Source organism: Phasianus colchicus, chromosome 9, assembly GCF_987193195.1.
Source record: "Phasianus colchicus chromosome 9, bPhaCol1.hap1.1, whole genome shotgun sequence".
Classification (NCBI taxonomy): Eukaryota; Metazoa; Chordata; class Aves; order Galliformes; family Phasianidae; genus Phasianus; species Phasianus colchicus.
Genome location: NC_143444.1, coordinates 14,634,113 through 14,658,774, shown reverse-complemented (window position 1 = coordinate 14,658,774; position 24,662 = coordinate 14,634,113). Strand labels below are relative to the sequence as shown.

The 24,662-nt window shown below is 34.1% G+C and overlaps 1 protein-coding gene across 18 annotated transcripts in view; it reads left to right on the top strand.

Annotated features, from left to right (window-relative positions):
* The window catches only part of LOC116243516 (uncharacterized), a 54,700-nt gene extending 30,087 nt beyond the window's left edge, over positions 1–24,613 (top strand). For 12 of the 18 annotated variants that reach the window (XM_090146268.1, XM_090146258.1, XM_090146260.1 and 9 more), the window contains 37 exons: positions 547–588; positions 784–825; positions 1,591–1,632; positions 2,137–2,178; positions 3,507–3,548; positions 3,653–3,691; positions 3,983–4,024; positions 4,125–4,163; positions 4,508–4,549; positions 4,645–4,683; positions 5,082–5,123; positions 5,224–5,262; positions 5,448–5,492; positions 6,065–6,106; positions 6,863–6,901; positions 8,500–8,538; positions 9,249–9,287; positions 9,549–9,587; positions 9,875–9,913; positions 10,154–10,189; positions 10,899–10,928; positions 11,649–11,690; positions 13,403–13,441; positions 14,025–14,063; positions 15,038–15,076; positions 15,368–15,406; positions 15,787–15,825; positions 16,523–16,561; positions 17,389–17,424; positions 18,138–18,167; positions 19,289–19,324; positions 19,831–19,869; positions 20,928–20,966; positions 21,383–21,421; positions 22,580–22,612; positions 23,230–23,259; positions 23,803–24,613. In XM_090146268.1, coding sequence (XP_090002394.1) covers positions 547–588; positions 784–825; positions 1,591–1,632; positions 2,137–2,178; positions 3,507–3,548; positions 3,653–3,691; positions 3,983–4,024; positions 4,125–4,163; positions 4,508–4,549; positions 4,645–4,683; positions 5,082–5,123; positions 5,224–5,262; positions 5,448–5,492; positions 6,065–6,106; positions 6,863–6,901; positions 8,500–8,538; positions 9,249–9,287; positions 9,549–9,587; positions 9,875–9,913; positions 10,154–10,189; positions 10,899–10,928; positions 11,649–11,690; positions 13,403–13,441; positions 14,025–14,063; positions 15,038–15,076; positions 15,368–15,406; positions 15,787–15,825; positions 16,523–16,561; positions 17,389–17,424; positions 18,138–18,167; positions 19,289–19,324; positions 19,831–19,869; positions 20,928–20,966; positions 21,383–21,421; positions 22,580–22,612; positions 23,230–23,259; positions 23,803–23,901 — 1,497 coding nt within the window. In that variant the 3' untranslated portion in view covers positions 23,902–24,613. The remainder of the gene's footprint in view (positions 1–546; positions 589–783; positions 826–1,590; positions 1,633–2,136; positions 2,179–3,506; positions 3,549–3,652; positions 3,692–3,982; positions 4,025–4,124; positions 4,164–4,507; positions 4,550–4,644; positions 4,684–5,081; positions 5,124–5,223; positions 5,263–5,447; positions 5,493–6,064; positions 6,107–6,862; positions 6,902–8,499; positions 8,539–9,248; positions 9,288–9,548; positions 9,588–9,874; positions 9,914–10,153; positions 10,190–10,898; positions 10,929–11,648; positions 11,691–13,402; positions 13,442–14,024; positions 14,064–15,037; positions 15,077–15,367; positions 15,407–15,786; positions 15,826–16,522; positions 16,562–17,388; positions 17,425–18,137; positions 18,168–19,288; positions 19,325–19,830; positions 19,870–20,927; positions 20,967–21,382; positions 21,422–22,579; positions 22,613–23,229; positions 23,260–23,802) is intronic. The other 6 variants (XM_090146267.1, XM_090146266.1, XM_090146265.1 and 3 more) reach the window with 6 other exon arrangements.
* Positions 24,614–24,662: the final 49 nt, after the last annotated feature.

Genomic DNA, 24,662 nt, shown 5'->3' with positions numbered 1-24,662 from the left:
TTTGACCTAATTAATGTTTTTGTGTTTAAAGATAAACTAAAATAAAAGAGCTTGTCCATTTGCTCTTTTTGGGGATCTTATTTTAAGGTGTGTGTGTGTACATGCCTATCATATATGTAATATAAGAAAAAAAATACATGACATGAAAACTTGTTGTGAGATACAGGGCAACTCAAATTTCTGTCCTTCAAGAAGCACATACAGAATTCCTCCAAGCTATGATGAGTTTAAATTAATGAGTTTTGCAAACAGAGAGCAGTCAAGACATAGTTGAAGATATAATAATGAAGTAAAAACATAATGCTTGGAAATTTATTGTGCTTTCTGTTATATGAAGGACATACAGATACCGTATTATATACTTTCCAGTCATATTGCAGTAGTCTATAAAAAATCGAGCAAATTATCTTTTATAATAAGGCATTTCTACTCAATATATGCATTAAATGATCTGGAGTAATTATAAATAATGAGTACAGGAAAAAAAAGGCTTATGGCTAGGTCAGAATTTCCATCTCTTAACATCAAATGTCTCTCTTCTTACAGGATACATCACATGTTTTAAGCAGAAGAGACTATGATGTCCAGGTAAACATACTCATTACTCTTTATGAACTGCTGCTGGTGTTACAGCTACTTTAGTGTACGTACAAAAGAAGCATAAAGATCTAGCTTTTCTAACAGGTTATTCTGCTTAGAGATACGTAGTTCTTTTCCAGTAGAACTGTGTATTTTACTTAATTACCCTTACTGAAAAATGAGTAATTTCTTGTTACTTTACAGAATGAATCCTCTACTTCAAACAACAGCCACACTAACTACCAGGTAATAAAACAGTGTCTACTGAATCATCTTACTGGAGCAATCTTCCTCATAAATTATTTTTCAATTTCTGAAAATTAATTTTTACTAATTTATCTGTATTTGGCAATTTGTTTTCCATACTGTTAGAATTTTACAGAAATGAATAATGATAAAGTGCCCAGAATATAACACCTTCTGTGTTAAGTGACACACTTAATAAATCCTTACACAAAATAAATAGTTTTAAAATCTGATTTTTAGAAACAAAAACTAGTGAAGGATAATGGTCAGATATATATGGGTGTTTCATCTGGAATTTGGTAACAAGATACATGTTGTGACTTCCATTGCAAAAGTCTTCATGTTCTGTAGTGCTACCTATCAGTTTCTTGGAGATCTGTACTGTGCCAAGCAGTACGTAGATGTAACATTAGCATAGTCCTTTGTTTCAAGGAGTTTAAGTTGATAATACTAAGATCCATGAGTTCCAATGAGTAGTACTTTTTTTTCATTAGTTTCCCTGGCATCCATTCGGTATGTATTTTACCTAGTCACTAAGTAATTTATTTGTGAAATTTAATTGAGAAACATTACAAAAATGTAAATTTTCACATTTATATTAATGTTCCAGAGTTCTGAATGGATAATTTTGTTTAGTGCGGGGAAGTCATACAAAGATTGTGACCTTACATCTCACTGCAGTATTTTAAAGTCATTGGATTCTTTTCCTAAACATACTTCAGATCTGATGAAATGCTTCTATAAAAATGATTGTTTTCTTCACAGGGTGGATCATTCATTGCAACTGGTGGTGGATCAAGTGGTCAGGTTAGACATTCCTCTATTGTTATCTTGTGTTGTCCAGATAGCTTCCTGGTAATTTAACTAATTAAACTCGGGAGTCAAAGTTTAAGTGCACTAATTTTGCAGTGGAACTTTGGCTATGTTATAGATTAAATTGTAAATTAAATGACCATTTTCAGATTACATTTATTCAAAAAGGCTCCATGAAATTGCTTTTTAATACTTTAAATTTCACACATGGCTTATTGGTAAATGAATGTTGGTAGTCTTGACTTCCCAGATTGCTCTCTCTTGATGAAGCATCTAAAATTGAGACAGCACTGAGAGATGTAATGTCAGTTCAACTTCCAAAGCTAACATTAAACATCTAGAACTATGCTGCCCTCTAGTTCTTTTTGGTTGGAGGGAAGTCACAGCTACTCTGTAGTCCTCTGATCATTCTTTCTCTAAATATAGTTTGGCATATGAAGTAAGGTATCATTTTAAATTTCCATACATTAGCAACAGTTTCATTGTTTTTATTTATAGGGTGGTTGCATTTGTCCTGATGGAAGCAGCGGTGTTAGACAGGTGATTCTTTTTCCTTAATTTATACTTACATCTACATAATAGAATATTTTAAATTAATCACCTTGTAATTATGGATACATAGGTAAAACTGAATATTATTGATAATTTCCTAAGTATAGATAGAATTATATACAATGAAATGTAACTGTGATTTTTACTTTAAGTATGTAATTACCATTTGGCCACTAACTTTCTTTATCTGTACTTTGTAATACCAATGCTGTCTGTTGACTGCTACACGCTAATTTTACATTACTGTCAAAAAAACATGACAATATGTCTCATTGTAACCACAAAAATTAATTACATTCAGATTAGATTCCTTGTACTTCTCACTTATCTAATAAAATATTAGATAAATTGAAAATATGAAAAAATGTCAAAAATTGATAAATATTTCAAATGTTCATCTCTTATATCAATATTTGAAGTATTTCTTTCTCATAAAGAGAATGACTGCAACTTCATGTTCAGTGGCACTTGCCTCTGAGGCAGTGCCTCTGCATCAGGAAAAGACTAGGAATTTAACCTAGGAATTAAATGGACATGGCTGAACTGGTTTCATAGTGCAGGTGAAGGTTCCTTTGTCAGTGAAGTGTACTTTCAGCTCTTGTTCTCCAAATATGAGTGGAGCAGTATAAAGCAAGTATTAAGAGGCAAAGAACGGGCACATTTTTATGAATTTTTTAATGAGATTTATTAAGATTTAAATGTGAATACATTTAATTTTTTTTTTCAAGGGAAATAATGGTTTTCCTTATGTGGATTATGAAATTTGTCATGCTGCAGTTATCCCACTTTTTCTCCATATTTTTTCTAAAGACAAGAACTCAGTCTACAAATTCTCTGAGGAAACAGTCCAACCATAATTTTCTTGTCTGTTTAGCACATTAAGCAAATGTTTAGGTAATAATAGATACTATATACTAGTAAATAGTCTTTGTTCTTTGTAAATAGTGGTGAGCTGAAAAATCTGATCAATAGCCTGTTTACACTTTGGAAGCTATATATATTAGCAAATACCAAAGACATGGTCAGAGTCATGATCATCTGTAACACTGTAGAGTCTACCAGGCATAACATGCTATTCTACAGGTAGAAAGACTGCGATGAAAAGGTATTACTTTTTACAGGTCATTTAACCTGAAAAGACCCAGGAACAGGTTTCTTCACTACTAATGAAAATGATCAGTGTTCTCTTTTAATAATTGCAGAAATGTCCCTTTTGAGAGAAAATATTTTGGAAGAAGAGAAATCAAGAATTAGACTAATTTACTTGAATGTCTGTTTACAATAAAAATAACTTTTTTTTTCTTTTTTCCCTTCAGGGAGACCCTGGTTCTTCATACAGCACATATTCTGGTAACCAGGTAAACATTCAGATTAAACATCCAATTCAGAAGCTTCATATCAAACCTTTCCAGAAAGAGTAGCCAAATAATAACCAGTAACCCATTCTGTCCTCTCTGCACAGGGGGGATCTTCCTTCTACCATGGAGGATCCTATGGACAGGTAGTTGTTCCTTTACCAGATGACCCAGATCCCCATTATCCTGATTTCTAGACTACCAGTACCATGCTAGCTGCAGAATGTCATAATCACAGACCATGTATAAAATACCATGTATTTTATTAGGTTGTGAAAATTGCTGCCAGAAGATTTCTTCTATTTTAATAATATTGGTCTTAATTTTCATTTAGATACTAAAGATTAATTCAAAACTAGGATAAAGGGTATAAAATGAAAATCAGATGCATTCATTTTGCCTGCAAGAAAATAGCTAGTCTGTTGTTTTCCTTTCAGGGAGGCCCAGGTTATTCCCACAGCTCTTATTCTGGAAACCAGGTAAATATTCTAGTTGCTGTACCAGCATAGGAGAAGTCTAAGCATCTTTACTGATCAGACATTTAAACTACTAAACAATAACTGAATGTTTTCTATACAGGGAGGGTCTTCCTACTCTCCTGGTGGATCTTACGGACAGGTAAGATTTTTTCCACATTTGTAAAGTCAATGCAGACTGCCATTATCTTCATTCCTAAGCTCCCCATGTGTAGTGGCTGTTAGGAAACACCCTACTTAATTCCCAACAAATTAATCAACAATAATGTAAATTACATCATGAAGTCTGACGGGGAAAAAAAAAAACAACAAAAAAAACTACTAAATTGTGTTTAGAAATTTCAAAGAGTTGTCTCATTCTGCTGAGAATATAATTGGTAATAAGTTTCTTGTTCTTTAACAATTTTATCCAAAATTGAGGATCAGGCACATTTATTTGTAGCATCCTATTTGCAGGAATATAGGTAGTCCATACTTTCTTTTCAGGGATTACCAGGTTCTTCACACAGTACATATTCTGGTAACCAGGTAAACATTCAGATTAAGTACCCTACCCATCTCAGACCTTTCTGGAAGGAGTAGACAAACATAAACCAGTAACCCATTCTGTCCTCTCTGCACAGGGGGGATCTTCCTTCTACCATGGAGGATCCTATGGACAGGTAGTTGTTTCTCTACCCTTGTTGGGATAACCCAGATCCCCATTATCCTGATTTCTAGACTACCAGTACCATGGTAGCTGCAGAATGTCATAATCACAGACCGGACAACTGTCTTTTAGACAGGCTAAGTTACATCAACTCTAAAGCACCTAGCAGTGTGAAGTTTGACAGAATAGTATGCAATACAGAATAGTATGTACAGTTTCTTTGCAGAAATTGTATTTTATTAGATTGTGAAAATTGCTGCCAGAAGATTTCTTCTATTTTAATAATATTGGTCTTAATTTTCATTTAGATACTAAAGATTAATTCAAAACTAGGATAAAGGGTATAAAATGAAAATCAGATGCATTCATTTTGCCTGCAAGAAAATAGCTAGTCTGTTGTTTTCCTTTCAGGGAGGCCCAGGTTATTCCCACAGCTCTTATTCTGGAAACCAGGTAAATATTCTGGTTGCTGTACCAGCATAGGAGAAGTCTAAGCATCTTTACTGATCAGACATTTAAACTACTAAACAATAACTGAATGTTTTCTATACAGGGAGGGTCTTCCTTCTCTCCTGGTGGATCTTACGGACAGGTAAGATTTTTTCCTCACTTGTAAAGTCATAGAATTGCAGAGTTGGAAGGGACTAAAAGAGATTATGGAGTCCTACTGTCCAATCAACACAGACTTCCATAATCTTCCTTCCTGTACTGCTCTTGAAAGAAGAAAAACTCTTAATTTAGAGATTAAAAATATTGCACTTTTTATTTTCTGTTCAGGGAGGGTCTTCTGTCAGTGATAACGGCAGTGAATCCTATGGTCAGGTAAATCTTTTTTTTTTTTTAATTCCTCTGTTTTTTTTTAACCCCCCTTCGTTCCTCCCTTGTTTAGGGCCAATGCCCTGGCTCCTATATACAGATATATTCTATATTTTGACTCTCATATTTTAATAAAGAATTTTTTTTTTAAGGAGTGAAATTGCCTATACTCTGTATCATGGAAGTTTACAGGAGAGTATGCAAAAAGTGAGGTGCTTCCAATGGTTGCAGCTTGATCTCAACAAAACTAACTTTAACTTTGCATATGACAGAGGATTTGGAACTGGATGACCTTTAAAGTTTCTTCCAGCCCAAGCCATTCTATGAACTTTGAATTATCAGCCAGATGAAAGTCTCTTCCAAATTGGAAATGCAGTTAGTTCTAAGAATTTTCTAAATTAATATGTTAAAATTAGTTTCTTACAGGGATATATAACTGAGTTGCTCAATATGCATTCTGAGAACTCAGTAAGTATTTGTAGATTTTAAATCTCCCCAGAAAAAGATTCCTACAGTTGTATGCTTCTCCAATGAAATCTCTGTTTGCAATATGAAAATGATTTGTGTTATCTGAACAGGATGGATCTTCTGCATATGGTGGCACTGCATCTTATGGTCAGGTAAATATAATTTATCTCATGCATCAAAAGCTGAAGGTTGGTGTGCTGGCTCTTACATGCACTGGCTTCTAGGTTTCAATTATTTTTAAGTGATGACTGTCTGATACTTTCTGTTTCTCTTTTACTTTGATTTACTTATCTACAACTCCTAATATTTTCAATAGATGGAGGGAAGGTAATGCACTATATGCACTTTCCTCCTTACTATGCTACTGTCAGTCCTCTTATTAGTACTTTTTTTTTTGTCTTAATGTTTTTGCATCAGCTCATTCAAAGGAAAAAGTAATTTGTGAATTTATTTACACACCTTATTGTGCAGAAGCCCAAGTGGAATGGACATGCTGTTTATAAGTTTGTATTTATTGATGTGAACTTTATTATAAAACCATTTTGTAGGGACTACATTTTTTTTTTTTTTTTTGGTGAGCAATAAATTTTAACCACCCAAAGACAAATAAAATCATTTATTAAAAATAAGACATAATCTAAAGTGTTTTTCTTGAAAAGTTTTTTTAATTGCTACTTATATTGTAGATCCTACAAACAAATCATAGAAAATGAGTTTTTTGAATGTAAAGAATAGTTTATTTCACAAATCAACTTTATCTAAAATGTTTGAAAGAGAACATATTTACAAGAAAGTTTTATTCTGTTCTTCTGTGTGTGTGTTATTGTTGTTTCTTAACCTTCTCTGTTTAAGCAGCAGGTGAAGTTGTATATCTTTTTATTTTCTTTTAATGCGTTACTATTTTGCAGGATTCACCTTCCATGGGAGTTAGTGAATCTGATTACAGTGTAAGCAATCCTACTCTAATATATCAATCTCAGAATGTACTGCCTTTTGAATTAACTAGGTGCTTATGTGGACCTTTACCTATCTCACAATTTTATCTTCAACAGTTCTTTCATAGCATATTCTAATAATCTGTGTTGCTTAGTAAGTTTCTGTAAGAACTTCTTTGAAATAATATTGTCTCTATAGATTATTTAAAGTTCCATTTTCTTTTGTCTTTTTTTTTTTTTTTTTTTTAAAGTATCATAGGGACTTGACACATGAACTTTACAACAGTTCTGATTTGTAACAATCATACATTTTTTTTTATATATTGCTTATTAGAAGTAGCATGTGCTATGGAACCTCCTTTTCTTTATTTCATGTTTTCTGTCAAAATTTCACCTTAGTATATGCTCACAATATATAAAACAACCAGATTCTTCTTACTTTAATTGGATTATTTTAAATATATTTTCAATGATTTAATGTAACAAAATAACACTGATTTATTAGTACAAGAGCAGTATTAGCAGTAATTCTGATCAGCCATTCTGGTCTTTAAGGGTTACTTTTTGTGGTTTATTTCCTTAAGAGTATAACCCATATGTTTATAATTCTGGACTCTCATAATAGTTGTCTCATCTTATTTCTTCCCACAAAATCAAGACTTTCAAATTTAGTTCCTCTTATAATCTTTATTAAGTTCAACTTACCCTTTTTTTTTTTTTTTTGAGAACACACATCCTGTTTGACCCTTGATTATTATATAATTTCATTTTTTTAATGTTACAACTTTACTTACCACTAATGCAGAAACTACTTCCCTCTCCTTCCATCTTCAATTCAAACAGTATGTACTTTCTATGGTTGTTTTTTTTCCAAATGAGATTTAAATTCCTTCAAATCACACCATTCATATGCAGTGTGAAGTATTGTGGTGAGAACTGTTTTCTCTCTGCTTACTTTATTCAGATGGAAAGGCATTTTCATATAAATGCCACTAATTCTGCTGAAAGTGTTTGTAAAACTTTCCATGTTTAATTTCTAATTTTCATGAAGCCTTAAGCAATTGTATTTTAACTGTATTTCTAATAAGTTTGTTTTCCAGTGCTCTGGTTAGTAGAAAATGGTTCTTCATGGGTTTTTTATAAATTCAGTTGTGCATTACAGTTGTAATTATTATTAATTCCACAACAGTTTCTTTAATCATAATTTACTTGTGGATATTCAGCAATGCTAAAATGTATTACTGTACAGGGCCAAAAGGCGTATGAAAGAAACTAAGATATAGAAACATTGGTATCTATCACTGAGGTCTTACAATCCAAGACATTTTCTAAAGTACTACTGTTTTATCTTAGAGCCCTCTTAGGGGAAATAATATGGATTATAATAAGAGTTTTATCATTCCTTTATTACTCTATATTGAATATCTAACTGAGAAAAAATAAATGCCACTCCCAGAATTGAACAGACTGAAAGAATGCTGCTGATGCTACAGCCTCCAAATTTAACTGTCCCAAGAAGTCACACAAATAAAGCAGTAGTTTTCATCACCTTCTACTTAAACAAAATTGAAGTATTTGCCCTGAAATATCTGCATTCTAATATTTTACAGGATTCTACCTCACCATCTTACAACCGTCAGAGTGAACGGGTAAGCACTTCTTCATGTTACCATGTTCTCTGCCCCAGTGCTTTTTAGGACTGGCGAGTACTGGCCACTTGAATAACAGCTTGTGTAGAAGCTGGTATGGCAGTCTTCAGACAGAAAGTCCTCAAACTAAGGCACAGAGGGAATGAAGTTAGGGCTGAAGTGGCTAAGCACTACGAAAAATCCCAGCTGATGGCTGAGGCGTACTCTTGAATCTCAGTCTCACCATTACAAACACTATGCCACAATTTACTTGTTCAGGTTCCTGTGCATTTTTGCTCATGGTCTTGCTGCAAAAGGCTTCCATACTGTAGCATGACCAGCATTTATTCTGTGCAAAACCCTGTGCTTTCTTGTGCTTTATGCTGTTTTATGAGGACTTACATTTTCCTCCCATTTTTACTTGGCACTCATTTTATTAATTCATATGAGAATATAGTGACTGGGAAATTATTTTGATGGATGTACAAGAACTTGCTAGTCATTGTACCAAAAATATCTTTTCACCAAAAGACCATTTATCAACAAGGACAAAGAGGCATGTGCTGTTCTATGCAGAAAGAAATTTTTCTTTTTCTTGAACAGTCCATGAAAGAAAATTAAGGAATGTGGAGACATAAGAAAGAACATTCAGCTTCCATAGTGATCTTTCCATAATACAAAAGAAAGGAAGTCTTGGTTTTTTTTCATGTACTTTCAATACATTTTTCCAGGATTTTTATTCCCCTGGAGGCAGCCAGTCAGGTGGACATGTAAGCATCTATTTTATTCATTATTTGCAGTTCCCTTCCCAAGTGGCTGTTCTATTAAAAGTGATCCTGACGAGTAAATTATGCCTACTTGTCTACTTCTAGAATTTCTCATGACATCTGTAATCATGTCTTGTGAAAAGAAATGATAAATTTTATGAAAAACAAACTATTTTATAAAAATGTGTATACAACTATTCAGCAACACAGTCTTGTTTTCTAGAAGCCATTATAAACAGAAATAAATAGTGTCTATTTTTTCAGGGATTATCTTCTCAAGGTGGTGGCTATTCTGGTGGACAGGTAAATACTAACATTCTGTATTTTTCACTTGAAGTATCTGTTGCACACACATACAAAAAGACTGTTCTGCATTACAGAAAATTTTTTAATGAGGAATATTTTTTTGTGTGTGTTTAAATACTTCTTCCTTGTATAGCTTTATGTATACAACCAAGTGTAAGCAGAGTGTTCAAAATGCTAACGTGGAATAAATGATGTTCTGATGTTAAGAAACAAATGAAAATAATAAATATTATTTATAATGTGTATCTTTAACATAGAAAGTAAATGATTTTTATTTTTTTCAGGGCTCATTCTCATCAGGAACCAACCAATATGGTGGGCAGGTGGGAAATTTTTCTTTTCTTTTTTTTTAATCTCCCCCAGTACATGTTTCAAGAAAATATTGAAGAATTGATAATGCCCAAGTTTTTATTCTATTTTTTTTTTCTGAAGACAAGATTAGATTCATAATCTTATAGATCATTTCAAACACAGTTTGTAGAGTAAAAGACAATACATTTTGGTCAAACAGGCAAGTCATACTTAAAGATGATCATATAAATGAAAATATAATCATTTTACAGGGTTCACCTTCCAGAGGCAGCCAATCTGGTGGACAGGTATGCTTTATGTTCTCAACACCATTCAGCCCTGCTAGTATTACAGGCACGCTCAGTTTACCTTCTGTAGCTTTGCTTCACAAGAAGCGTTTTTCCTCACTGCTGTCCTTCTTGCCCACAGCCTAAGTGGTGTGCTGTTTTCTTCTGACATGTCGGTCAGAGATCCCAGAGGCCCAGAGTAGCCATCTGTCTGAATGTCAGTTGTCTTTATCTTCATACCCTCTTCATCCATGCTGCATTTGAGACACTGATTGGCAAACCTCAGCCATGTCTTATTTTTATCAGATTGGAAATCATCTTGCAGGCCTCCACTGAAAATAATCTTTAGTGTTTTCCATAACATCTGTAGCATGTAAGAGTTCTGGATGTATTCCAGCTGCTTTAGCTTCTTTTAGGGGAAGGTAATAACCAACAATTTTTCTGTAGCACTCAAACTTTTTTATTTGCCTTTTTGATGAGTACAGTTCATAAGGTGATGATCGTAGATAACAAATTTGAAGATAAAATTAGGAAGTTTTACCCCATCAGAGTAATAAGTGCAGGAAAAGTTGCAGAGAATAAAAATAGATTATGTTCTAGAAACACTTGAGCAGATATGTATGTAACTTTATCGTTTGCATAACTGGATTTGCAGTTCACTTAAAATGGACTCTGGTTACAATTCGGTACTGTTCTTGAGAACTTAAAATATTTTCTGCATTCTTTACAGGGTGGATGTGATTGCTCTGGTGCAAGTTCTGTAAGTGTAATTTGTTTATTGTAATTTTTTTCATACATACATATATGTGTAAGAGAATGTTTATATGATTTGGAAAATTATCTGTAGGCCTATTTATTTCTAAGTTATTCAGTTATCTATTTGAATGTACAAATTTATATTCATTATTCCTTTGGTAACAATCTGCATTACTGACATGATAGGATTTGTTTCTTATTATGCCGAGATTTCAGATGTCCACAGCTGACAGCATGATGTATTCTCTGAAAAATGGCTGTCTACTGCTATAAAGTATTTATAGAAATGTATATACCTTCTCCAAAATAAATAACTTAATATTTTAAAGAAAGGTGGTAATGATTTTCATTTAGAGTATTTGAAGTCTGTTAAGTACAGCAATATATGCTTTTCAAAGCAAGTAGTATGTGGTCAATCAAACTGATGTATATAAAGGGCATTTCCACACTTTGGGTAGAATTCTTATTTTCTAGGTAATCAGTCATGGGTAGATACGAAACAATTCTTTGTGATTTAGTCTTACAGGCCACAAAGACTATTGGCTATCTTGGCAAGTTACTGAAAGTGAAATTTAAGTGTAACTCAAGTTCAGATTGTCAAGTTCTTTCTTTAAAGGAACACAGAAGAGGCATTCTGAGGTTTTGTTTCATTTTTTGTTTGATCAAAGACAAGGGCTAATTTACTTTTTTGTTGTTGTTGTTTTATTTTTCTCCTCCCCTACAGAGTGGATCATCTTCCTCACTCAGAAGTAATTCCTCTTCAAATGTAAGCAGTATTGAACAGCCTTTTAAGGGTACCCTGTGTTTGTTTTGTCAGTATGATAGCTAGAGAGATTAAAAAGAGTTAGTACTGAATAGTCATGCACTTCTAAAAAAAAAAAAATAATAACCCACTTTAGTTACTATAAAATATATACACAAGACATTTTTGCATCTCAGCTTCTCTTTAGATCTGAAATAGTATTCATTCAGGCAGAAGTCTTTGAAAAATGTTTGGCAGAAACACAGGTACATGTCAATATAATGATTTTCTTAGGGAATCAGTACTACTGCCTTCTTCGAAATCATGTCAAATCATGTCTTTTGTTTGTATTCCTCTTAGGTCATTCATTGCAAGAAAGAGTTTAGCATTTCATAAGTCAGCGATTTCTTAATATTAACCTCCTCATACAAATGAGAACTCTTTTGCAGGAGAGACCTGTTTAAGAATCTGTTCTGTTCCTCATGGTTTGGAAAGTTACACCAGTACATTACTGGCTTCATATGCATGGCACTTAAAGGAGAAAAAGCACTTGGATCTTTCTGTACCTAGCACTGAAATCTGTGACATTATTTTCAGACAGCTAGTTGATATAAAGCCAGATTAGACTCAGCTACGTGAGTGTACCATACAAAATTAATGCTGTGTGATAAATAAGACTAGCCTTATGCTTTCTTGCAAGAAGGAAGAATGTGTATATATCTAAAGTCAGGAAGTAATTCTAACTCATCTGTGTTCTACACCCTTCATATTATTGATGGTGGGATTTGTTTTCTATGGAACAGATTTTTCTATGGTTGAGTCTGAGGCATTTTTATACTGACTTGGCCATCTTCAGATGTTAGTTCTGAATCAGGGTTTGTATATAAGAAACAAGGGAACATAGTGGCTATGTATCAACAAGTACTGCAGATTTATGGGAACGGGTCTACAGAGTGAAACAGTGATTGCTCACAAACTGATGTTCACATGTTTCAGGAAGTTAGATCTGATCCAGTGAACCAAATGTCAATTTACTATTGGAAGGCAACCCTAGAGAATGTGTTGAAATTTAATTTTATCTGAATGGCATCCAATTAATTGCCTCTGAGTACTCTTCCTGATGCAACCAAAATTGTAGCAACTAGAGACTATCAGGAATTTTGTGTCAAAGTTGCACTCCTGATCCAGACCGTTCCCAGTACCTCAGCAGGGAAAAGTGGCTTATGTGTACTTAATATAGATCTTAGATCTCCCTGACATGTATGTTGCAGTTTATCTCAGAATGTTGTCCTTTAGTATCTTCTTTACAGTGCAGTTGAAAAGCCATTTTGCACACTAAGGATTCCTTATTAAGTACACATTACTGATAAGTGCTTAACATGATGTACAAAACTGTCTCTTTTCTTAGTGAGCTTAACAGATCTTGTGGAAAAGCAGCAGTACTCAAAATACAACTCTGCAAGAATGGATATTAAAAGACTTTTGCGAGTATGTTGTTTTTTAGCATGTTCACTAATTTTAAACTGAAAGACACAAGCTACCTGTCCTCCAGTCAGATTCTTTGAAGTAAAATTACTGATTTTTCCATTCTGAAAGGACTGTGGAAGCAGCCATTCTGGTGGATAGGGGTGCATAAAATTCTAGATGTATTAGAAAGATGTATATACTACTGTCCTTCAAGAAGTCTTCCTTCAAAAAACTTAATTAAGGAAAAATAACTGATTTATTTTTCTCAGGACACATCTTATTCTGGAGGAAGCCGTTACAGTAGCTATGTAAGTAATCGTTTTGAAAGAAGAGCCAGCCTGCCATTTTGAAAGAGTTTTGGTTTTGATGTGGGAACATTGTTTGAAGAACAAAAACTCAGTTAATGAAATTTGTCATTGAGTTTGATATGTCAAGTAGTTGCCTTTATTTTTGTGGAACTTGCTTACTATAGTTCATACAAAAAAAAAGACGACAGATGTGGTAAATAATGAATGGATATGCAGCATTTTAGATCTCAAGCCAACTTTCTTTCATTAAGAAAAAGGAAAGATAAATCCATTCTTTCCTCTTCAAGGAGATTTCTTGCTGTCTGAGGTGTCAATAAAATTACTTGATTTGATTTTCAGAGATCCCTTAATTAGCCAATCCTTTCTGGCTAGCTTTGGCGTTGACATCCAGGTTTCCAGATAAATAAATGCCACTCTTCCAGAAGTGAGCAATGACAGATCTTGAAGGAATGCTGCTTATCCTACAGCCTCCAAATTTAACTGTCCCAATAAGTCACACAGATAAAGCAGTAGTTTTCATCACCTTCTACTAGACAAAATTGAAGTATTTGCCCTGAAATATCTGCATTCTAATATTTTACAGGATTCCACCTCGCCATCTTACAACCGTCAGAATGAACGGGTAAGCACTTCTTCATGTTACCATGTTCTCTGCCCCAATACTTTTTAGGACTGGCAAGTACTGGCCATTTGAATAACAGCTTCTGTGGAAGCTGGTATGGCAGCTTTCAGTGTAGGGTAGAAAGTCCTGAAGCTAAGGCATAGAGGGAATGAGACTATGGCAGAAGTGTTTAAGTACCATGAAGAATCCCGGCTGATGACTAAAGTGTACTACTTGAATCTCTGACTCAAAATTACAAGCACAGTGACATGGAAGAGGTGACGATAATACTGAGCTTGATAATTAACAGTGACATATGGTGATTTACCAGAAATAAAGAATTTGATTCATGGAAAAAAAAAAAGCCTAAAACACAGCAAACAACACATTTCTGGGCAAAAAGGCTTGTTTGTGGAGCCATGCTATTTGGTTTGGTGGCAAAGAAACTTGATTTAGGCTGAATAATATTTTGTTTTACTCTACGCATCTGCAGATAGAATTTCATTCGGATATGTGATTTTTCTCCAGTAGATTATCTTTCATCAGATTAGCACTTGTCTCAGAGGCATATGTAGGGGCATGTGCTAGACATACAAATAATTTTTTTTTTTTGTTTCTCTTTGAGAGAAATCGGGAATCTGGAGCAGCAAGACAGAAAATAACTTTCATCATGATATTTACAAAGACAGTGAAGTCTCCTTATTATGGCTGCATAGCAATAGAAAAAGTGCTGTCAGGATTACAATGACATTGTATTGTACAGTTATCAAGGAAAACAGAAGCTCTTAAAATAAAAGAGTAACAAACAGTATGAATTGGCAATTCAGTGTTTCCTGAAGTGATAGCATAAGCCTCAAAATCTAGTAATTAAAGTATGCTGAAAGTCTTGCTAGTTGTCTTCACTCTTGTCTTGCTACCTTGCTCCTGTTGAGAATCATGTTTTAATTTAAGAAATCCTACAGCAGATAACTCATGTCTTTGGCATTTTTTTACAGGAGTCGTATTCTTCTGGAGCTAGTCAATATGGTGGACAAGTAAGCTCTTACTTTCAATATTTCTGTATGATATGTATTTTACCAATATTTTAATCTTACGGAGTAAAACGTTATCAAGATAAATATCTCAGTTTAATGTTGGGAAATCCTTATAGTGATGTATTCTCTGTAGTGTAGTCAAGGAAGACAAAATGCAAAGTTTATTCTGTGAAGATTACAAAAAAAGCCCCACAATGAAATAACAAAATACTGATATTTTTGCTTATGATATCCATCAATCATCTATGCCATGTGAAATAGAAAAAAAAAAGATTTTTAATATTTTTCCAGGGATCACCATCTTATGGAAGCAGCCATTATGGTGGACAAGTAAGCATTAATAGTCCCCTTAAATATTTTTTACCTTTGCGTAACTTCAGTGCATTGATTGTCTACCCACCTGTCTACCTTAACTTAATGTATATTAGTCTTAAGTAAATCTTTATTGTAGCATTGGGGTTCCTACTGTGATTAAACAAAACAAGTTTAGATGAAGACCATATTTAAGATTAAGAAAGAATAGAGAGTAAATCATGTGGTTGACTCAGTTGCAGAACTAGGTCATAAAATTATGTGTGAATACAGTTCCTTGGGGTAACGTGTCACATCTTTCTGAAATAAATTAGTACTTCATGAGGCTGATGAAAAATGTTTAAAGCCCCATGGTATGGGTAAAAAGAAGTTTCAGTTTCTTTTTTGTTGATGTTCAGGGTTCACCTTACTCGGGAGGCAGCCAGTATGGAGGACAGGTGAGAAATACAAAAACTGTGATGGGCCAGTACTTCCTTGTATCACCTTAAATATATTTTTAGCCTTGTTCTACCTTCTGACTTACTCTCCTCATTTTGAACCTACTTGTCTTCTGCTACTGTTGTGGTTCCTTAGCTCTCTAATAGTAAGGAGCGGCTGGAAGTGGGTTATATTTCTCCTCTACATCAACCAATGAAATAACTCACTTCTCTCAGAGCTGGCATCAGAGAAGCGATGTGCCTCAGAAAGGGAACAGAGGGGAAGGTTAAGTATTGTTAGGGGAAGGTGTTCTATGCTTTTATGGGGTGAAAGAGGATTGAGTGGGATCCTAATGTTTTCTTGTGGTATAGCCTTTCATATAGCAAAATCCCCATCAAACTGGCCCTTGGCTTCTGCAAATATTTCTTGTCAGATTTATTGGAAAGGGAATTAGAAGATAAAAATTTTCAGTCAAGTAACTTCCCCCAAAATGCAACTATGTATAGAATAATAACAGCTCATGAGCACTAAGTGCTATCAGTGTTATAGAAGATTCATACATTACAGACAGGCCCTAATTCACATAGAACACAAAAAAATAATAGGATGATTGCTTTTCTATAACCTTTCATTGTACAACAGAGAAAGAAAGTAGCCTTTCTTTCAAAAATTCTCAAAGAGCCCTTTTGATAGAGATAATTGGTTTCTTTGTGTCAGGGTCCATCTTCCTCAGGTGGCAGCCAGTATGGAGGACAGGTGAGAACTGGTTTTTCCTACATATGGGTTGTTGTTCAGTTGTTCATCTTTTCCTTCTTTTCTGTGAAAAACAAGGTCCTTTGTAAAGGCTTGGCTTAAAGCAAAGCACTGTTCATGCAGAACGGGTGAATGTGACACCTTCTGTGTCAGCCCATGCAGGAAAATGAAACACACAAATCTGCCCTGAGCAGTGAGTCACTTGCAGATGGGCCATGCACAGTTGCCTGAAGCTGCCTTTAATTTAAACTTTCTTGTCCTGTAGCAGTTTTAAAAAATAAATCAATATTTTAAAATAGCTTTAAAGAAAGAGTTCCTGTGGTGTTTAAATCCACGGAGAACAAATAAAATTGCATTTTCCAATAACAGGTCATACATTTAAGAACGTGCAATAAATACAAATGCTTTCCTGTTTCTTTATGTATGGCTCCTACAGGAAGCAGACAGTATAGGTGACAAGTAAAACTTATACCTTCATAGTATTTGCAGTTTTGGTGAACAGTTCATTAAGAAAACTGACTGTTCTGTACTTTTTTTCAGGGGGGAAGTAAAACAACATTCTGAGACAAAGTAGCTTTAAGCAAAATTAAGTAAGGATTGTGAAGAATAGATCTGTGTGAAATGTCATCATATGAGAGAATGCTATAGGGGTCTGCTTTGCTGTACTGGAAATGCTTCCTTAAGCTGATGTTTGTTCAAATGATAATTTTTTATTATAATTTTTAAACAGAAGTGATTTGAAAGAGTAAGGACCAGAGTTTACAATAAGTGAGAATGTTATTCGGTAACACAGAAATAATTTGTTTCTTTGTGTTTTTTTTTAATTCCAGGGCTCACCTTCCAGAGGCAGCCAATCTGGTGGACAGGTATGCTTTATGTTCTCAACACCTTTCAGCCCTGCTAGTATTACAGGCACACTCAGTTTACCTTCTGTAGCTTTGCTTCACAAGAAGCGTTTTTCCTCACTGCTGTCCTTCTTGCCCACAGCCTAAGTGGTGTGCTGTTTTCTTCTGACATGTCAGTCAGAGATCCCAGAGGCCCAGAGTAGCCATCTGTCTGAATGTCAGTTGTCTTTATCTTCATACCCTCTTCATCCATGCTGCATTTGAGACACTGATTGGCAAACCTCAGCCATGTCTTATTTTTATCAGATTGGAAATCATCTTGCAGGCCTCCACTGAAAATAATCTTTAGTGTTTTCCATAACATCTGTAGCATGTAAGAGTTCTGGATGTATTCCAGCTGCTTTAGCTTCTTTTAGGGGAAGGTAATAACCAACAATTTTTCAGTAGTGCTGCTCAGAATTTTTTACTCGCAATTTTGGTGTGATTTTTACTATAAACTTCAATAACAATTTGGACTAAATTAAAACAAACAAACAAAAAACCATCAATCAGCACACAGTTTGCCTGAAAGGACAATAGAAAGAAAAAGAAGCTAATTTTCAGAGGGTGTAGTGTGAGTCTGTTTTAAGTTTATTTTCTTGCAGTAGCAAAATAAGTGTTTGACTTAATTCAAAAACTTCTTACGTTCATATAATTTCTTGAAAATAAGTTTGTTTGTTTTGTGTGTAATACAGGGTGGATGCTATTGTCCTGGTGGGAGCCCGGTAAGTATTCTTTGTCTTTCTATAGCTTTCATAGTAATATGTAACTAGGAAGTTCCTAAAGAATACCTTTCTTCAATTAACTTTTTCTATGAATTTATGCAAGTGATAAAAGTTATTTGGCATTGTACTTAAGTGAGAGATTTTGGACCTGATAAAGTTAAAAACAACAACAACAACAACAACAAAAAACAAAAAAAAAAACAGTAAGTGACTTTCAACTGCAATATTGTATTAAAACTGGCTATCCAGATGCATTTTTACTTTCAGAAAAAAGCATGGGAAATAAATTGTCCTTTTCCCATTCTGGATTAAACAAATAGTAATGCTCTCCAGTCATAGTATAGTCATAGTCCAGTGCCAATTCTTTAAAGTACTCGGGCATTATAAACTGCTTCAAAGCATTTAATTTATTTTAGCTTGTAAGAGAGGCCACAGATGTTTCAGAAGAATCTCTGTTTCCCAAATATCTCATGGTTCATGTTCTGTTTTTTGTGACTGTGTAATACCACTATTCTGATGGTTATTAGCAGTATGACTGAACTAGTGAAACTAAAATCTAAAAACCTTGGCTCACAGTTCTTCCAGCTGGGAGCAGAGCAACAGGTTTAAAAAATTAGAGTTATTGTCGTGTTTCTGTTCACTTAGTACATGGAAGTTGGACTAGATGGCTTTCAGAGATCCCTTCCAACTCTGAGGATGCTACGATTCTATATTTGCTATACTTTTGTAAATACTAAAAAATAAAACAACATGCCTGCTTTGTTGAAATTTAAGCTAATTTATTTTTGAAGATGATTCAGTTATCTTCTGTCAAAATTTATTCCCTTTCTCAGATTATGAAATCAAGCAAGAACATGCCATGAGTATACCACTGAGTATTAGAATTGTTAAAAACAGCGTATAAACTGTCAGCTTATTTCTCTTTGCAAGCAATATGAAAGAATAAGGACTAACTGAAATGAAGTCATTGACTTGTTTGATCAGCAAAGTAGAAAAGTATGCTAGTAACCAGTGCAAATAACTTCCTCGGTGCGCTAGGTCAAGATGTTCTCCTGTGGTTTTATTCTACCTGAAACTGAATTTTATATGAAGTAACTATTGCTATTTTTCATTAAATACAGGGCTCTTCTGGAGGAAGCAACTACCATGGTGGACAGGTAAGCATTTTGTTTGTTTGTTTGTTTCACACTGATACAGATTAGATAAGTAAGAGTGGCTCAGTTTTGCAACGTTTGCCCAGAAGCAATTGGATATTGAGTTTAGCCATGGAAATAGGAACAATGCTTTCCATAAAGTGTATCTGGCTTTTTATTAAATCAGTCCCTTTAAATTTGTTATATATTATTTTTATAAATATCTGTTGACTTTATTGGAAACAACATTTTAGTAGTAGCCAAAACTGTAGTTTTAGAAGCCTGCTTACTTTGAAAAAGTTATTGAAATAATATTTCACAGGGTTCATCTCTTTGCATAAACCATTAATATGATGTGTTGATTAAAGAGCTATTTGCCCCTCCATTAATGACTATGTAATATTCTTGTGGTTAATTGGTGCCATAAATATTTCTTAAATTAGGTCTAGCTTTTTGTTGCCAGGTAGTATTTACAAAAAAAAAAAAAAAAAAAAATCCCCAAAGGTGCGAGTTTCACATTTCTTTTACAGGGTTCATCTTATTCTGGAAGCAGTCAGTATGGAGGACAGGCAAGCAACTCCTCTTTCAAGATGTTCTTCCTACCTGTTACTTATTAAAGGAAAAATATGATGCTGTGCATTTACTGCCAGAAAGTTTTTCAGTCAGTCAATTTATGCTCACTAGGTGTCTGAAAGCAGGGATGTTAGTAACAGACATGAAACAGCATCGATTAAGTTTAATGAAAAGTGACTCTATAGATTGCAATTTTCAGTGCTACTTTGTGATAATTTAACCATCCATTTTCATGTTTCAGTTTCACATGGTTATAGCAGCAATTCAAAATCTATTTTCTGTGTTATTTTTTCAATCATATTAATTAGTAATAATTTTTGCTTTTGTTTAGATTTAATACTCAAAAATATGATGCAAAACAGACAAATATATATTGCTTTGAAAATACAAATTTGTGTGTGTTCCCCATAATAATAATACTTAGCTCATCTTCAGCTGCAATTCAAATCTCTTACTGTAAGCAGCTCCTTATATACTTTTTGTGGACTTAGTAGTTTGTGACAGAATGAGAAGTTTTACTGGCCCAATAGGCATCCATCATATTTGTTAGCTATCTAATAAGAAATTGGAATACATTTTCCATTGATATTACCGTGATTCCAAAGTTTCATCCCATTATACTAAAAAATAGTCCAATTTCATTTTTCTTCTTCATTGCTTATTTGAAATAATTAGGAAAAAAAATCCACATAAAGTTCTCTGAATGCACACCTCACCTAGCAGAGATTCACAAATGAAATAGAATTTCTTCCCTTGCAAAGAACCATCCAGAAGGATGCTTTACATCCAGATATTTCTCAAAGACTAGTCTTAGCAAATCTTTTGTGGTTGCCAAATGTATTAATTTCAGCTGTTCAACAATATAGAAGAATTATGTCAGAAGTCATTCATTGCATCTTCTTAGATTAATACACTTTTCACATTCCTGCTGTTATCTCCAGTCACAAGGTCTTTCTGTGATATTTCATTCTGTGCAGCAGAAAAGAGTAACCATTGTTATTCTGCAAATACTTAAGTTTCCTCTGGTTTTGTTTTTTTTTCCTCTTCTTAATAGGGATCTTCTTACTCAGGAAGCAGCCAGTATGGTGGGCAGGTAAGTGAATTCTCTTCCCATCATCCTAATGCTTTCTGTTTACTGTCTGAGTCAGTTATTTGATGCTGAAATTTGCATTCGTTTTCCTGAGCCTTTGAGGTAAATGGATATAAAAAATTTTATTAAAGTAGTTTAAGCAAGTTGAATAAAGTAATTGGTTAGAATCAGTTGATTACTGTTCTGTGTAAAACATTTCTTTCAAGCAGTGTTTCAAAACACTGCTTTCTTGATTCAGAATTATATATTGCTGTTGTTTTGATGTAGTGGATAGCTGAAGCTTTAAGTATCCCAGTCACATTTTGTTCAAACAGCAGTCAAATTAGTTTGTGCTAAGTATTGCACATGTCTGAATGGCCTGAAGATGGTGATAAAATGTTTTGTATTTTAACAAAAGGTGTTTTATTTTCTTCTTACAGGGCTCATCATATTCTGGAGGCCGACAACATGGTAAACCAGTAAGTAAAAACCTGACAAGTTTGCCTTATGTTTTTTCGCATAAGAAAAGTATTTAGTCATCATCTTACTCTGTAAGTGGAATTCTTTTGTCATTCTCTAAATTTCTTTTTAAGTAATTACAGAATGAGATTATCGGGTCTTTAGTTTCAATAAGACATTTCTTCAGAACAGTTATTTCTGTTTAAATTCAGCAATCTTCGAATTCATTCAGCAAACTTTATGTTCAGGGAACACTTTTTCAATTATTTCATATGCATTTGTCTTTGTAAGTATTTCTGCCTTTCTTGGAAAAAAAGTATTTTCTTTTTGAAGGTCATAATAGTTGCTACTTTATTACATGTATATTCATATTTTCATTTTAAGCTTTTCAACCACTTAATTTAGATCTTGTCATTGTGTGGTAGGAGGTGAAAAGAGTTAGCTTTTCTTATAGAAAATATGATATATCCACCTGTTGATTAAAAAGGGGGCACAACTGTTACATTTTCTTCCACCTGAATCACAAAGGGGAGACATTTTGTGTACCATATTAGGTGGCATTACTTATAAGTCAGAGGTTGTGAGATTTTGTGTTGGCAGTTTTATTCAAATAAGCAGAACTCTTTCACCAGAAGACTTGTTAAGACTCTTGCAGAATATCTAGCTTTTCAGTATTCATTTTTTTTTTCCAGTTAGATTCCTTTTTAGAGCTTTCTTCAAGCAGAACTGGAGCACAAAGTTAATGCTAAATGCCTGAGAAAAACAGATAATAAATTAAAATTGGAAAATACTGTTTAAACTTGAACTTCAGGATGAAGATGTTTTCATTCTTCCTTCCAGCAAAGATATCTCTGTGCTTATTTGAATAAATTTGATTGGATAATTTTATTACAAATTATATATTTCAGTATCAAGGTAACTATTTCAGTTTCAAATTGTGTAGTTTGGCCAGAATGATGCATTGCTTTGCAAATCCTCTGAAACTGCTAATAGAATTTAAAAAGGGGTAGCTGTGCTTATATGATACCATTCACTTGAAAAAAGCTGCAAGGAAAAATGTAAAATGAAAATCAGTAACAAAACTAGGGCATTTTCAAGACTAATGTGTGTTCTTCAAACACAGTTCATGAGGAGTCTATTACAATAGAACTAAATGGCTTCTTATTATTACTTTACAGGGATCCTCAGGAAGCACTTATTCTGGAAAGCAGGTAAGAAAGCTTTCATCACAGCATTTTCTTCTTCTTTTCTTGATAAACAAAGAACCTAACAGATAGTTCATAGAGCAATTTATGAATGCTTTGGTCTGCAGATAACATTGTGTATTAGTTCCCTTTGTATTAAACAATATTTAAACAAGCTGCTGTGAAAAATATGGCTTTAACTTGGGAAAGCTGTTTGAGTTATCAGTTATATTCTAAGTATGAATCTGTCTTTCTTTACATTGTGGTTTGTGGCCCCATTACATTTTGCTGGCCTCCAATTTTAAATTCCTGTTCTCTAAGTAGATTTTTGTAGGCCCTGCTCTGTTAATCCTTTACTATTGTTTTTGTTTTATTTTTTTAATAAACCAGACTCTTGAATTTTGCAATGACATTTCACTTATTCCTCCCCCACACTTTTTATTTTCAAGTATAAGGCAGGATGAAGAGAACGTGTAACTAAAGTGTTTAGACTTTACCTGTCTAAACCTACTGCCTTCTTAAATAGCTTAAACTATGCTCTGGGTTAAGTTATTAAAATTTTGTTGATTATGGACAAAACTGTGTCTTCAGAAACATAGAGTGGTTCTTCTAGATTTCCTTACTTGTTATTTGTTTGTTTGCAGCAACCACCTTCTTCAGGGGGTAGTCAAGTGGTAAGCTTTTTCTGCTGGTTTCTTCATACTTGTATTGTAGAAAAATGAAAGTATTGTTTATATTTGTGAAGTATCTGTCAAATTTCCTATATATGAGTTAATATTTTAGAATATGTGATCATGTGGAAGGGCTGCTCCAAAAGTAGTGCCTCCTATTTAATTATGTTTGCCCTCAATGTTGGAGGCAGTGTTGGTGGTATGGCAGTAGAGGGTTGAACCTTCCCAAAAATATTCTGTCACATTTTATAGCCATGTGACAGATGGCAGCAGAGGGACAGTCTGACAGAATGGTGTCTGCCATGGACGTACATAGGAAACAAAAGTGAATATCTCCATGAGGAAAAAATGGCACACATTAACAATTGTTGACACTTGCTGAACATTTATGGCGACTTTTATTGTTGACTTTTATTGTCAGAAGTATCTACATAATAGAAGGGTGTAACAGGTAAAGATTTTCTAAAAACTGACCTGTTTTTAGTAACAATATTGAGTAGAACTGTTTTGAATTTGGCTTATCATGCTTGTTCTCTGCTTTTATAGAGCTCTGCTGGGAAACACTCCAGTCCCCAACTCCTGCTGTTGTTTAGCATTTTGAGTGCCTTCGTACTCTCTGCTGTTACATCAAAATGGTCTATGTGAACATCAGAAGATGTGCTCGGCATCCTAGACGTGGATTATACGCAGTAATATTAGATTAATTAATATCAGGAAGAAAAAAAAACAACACCACCATAAAACTGTCAGATGTTACTTGGGCTATCATGTTCCATGTCTGGTTACTATGTCATGTCTTTCATTAGTTTCTTTGGGTTTAGTCATTAGTAGATATCATTACTTTTGTCAGTGTTCTAGGCACCATTTTAAGAGAGCGTATTGTACCCTAGCTTTATGATTTCATTAAATTATTTTTATGTCCACTGGAAAACATGATGAACACCTGAAAACTGATTGGTCTGAGAAACAAATGCTTATAAAATACCTGGTTAGTAACCAACACAGAATGTCAGACAAATGGTTTTATTTGCAAAACTTTATTTGAGCACTGTCACTGCCCCTCACTGCATACAATAAAGATGACCTCTAACTTCTTGTGAGCGATCCTCCATGGGGTGGCAAAAAGGATGCTAAAATAATATTATACTGTCGGCTTTAGTGGAACGTAACAAATCCATACCCAACATGAAGGTTGCAAAGCTAAAAAAAAAAAAAAAAAAAAAAGCCTAAATGCGATCTTCACCATTTGGTTGACAGTTGTTTCTTTGGACTACGCAATAACGTTCTTTTAATTTAAGCGTCCGCTCTGAACTGGCATTGCACTTCTTTAATAAACTGATGGTGGATTTCACGCGAATCCCCCGCGTCCCTCGCAGCCGCAGCGGCGCCCACGCGGGAGGACCTTC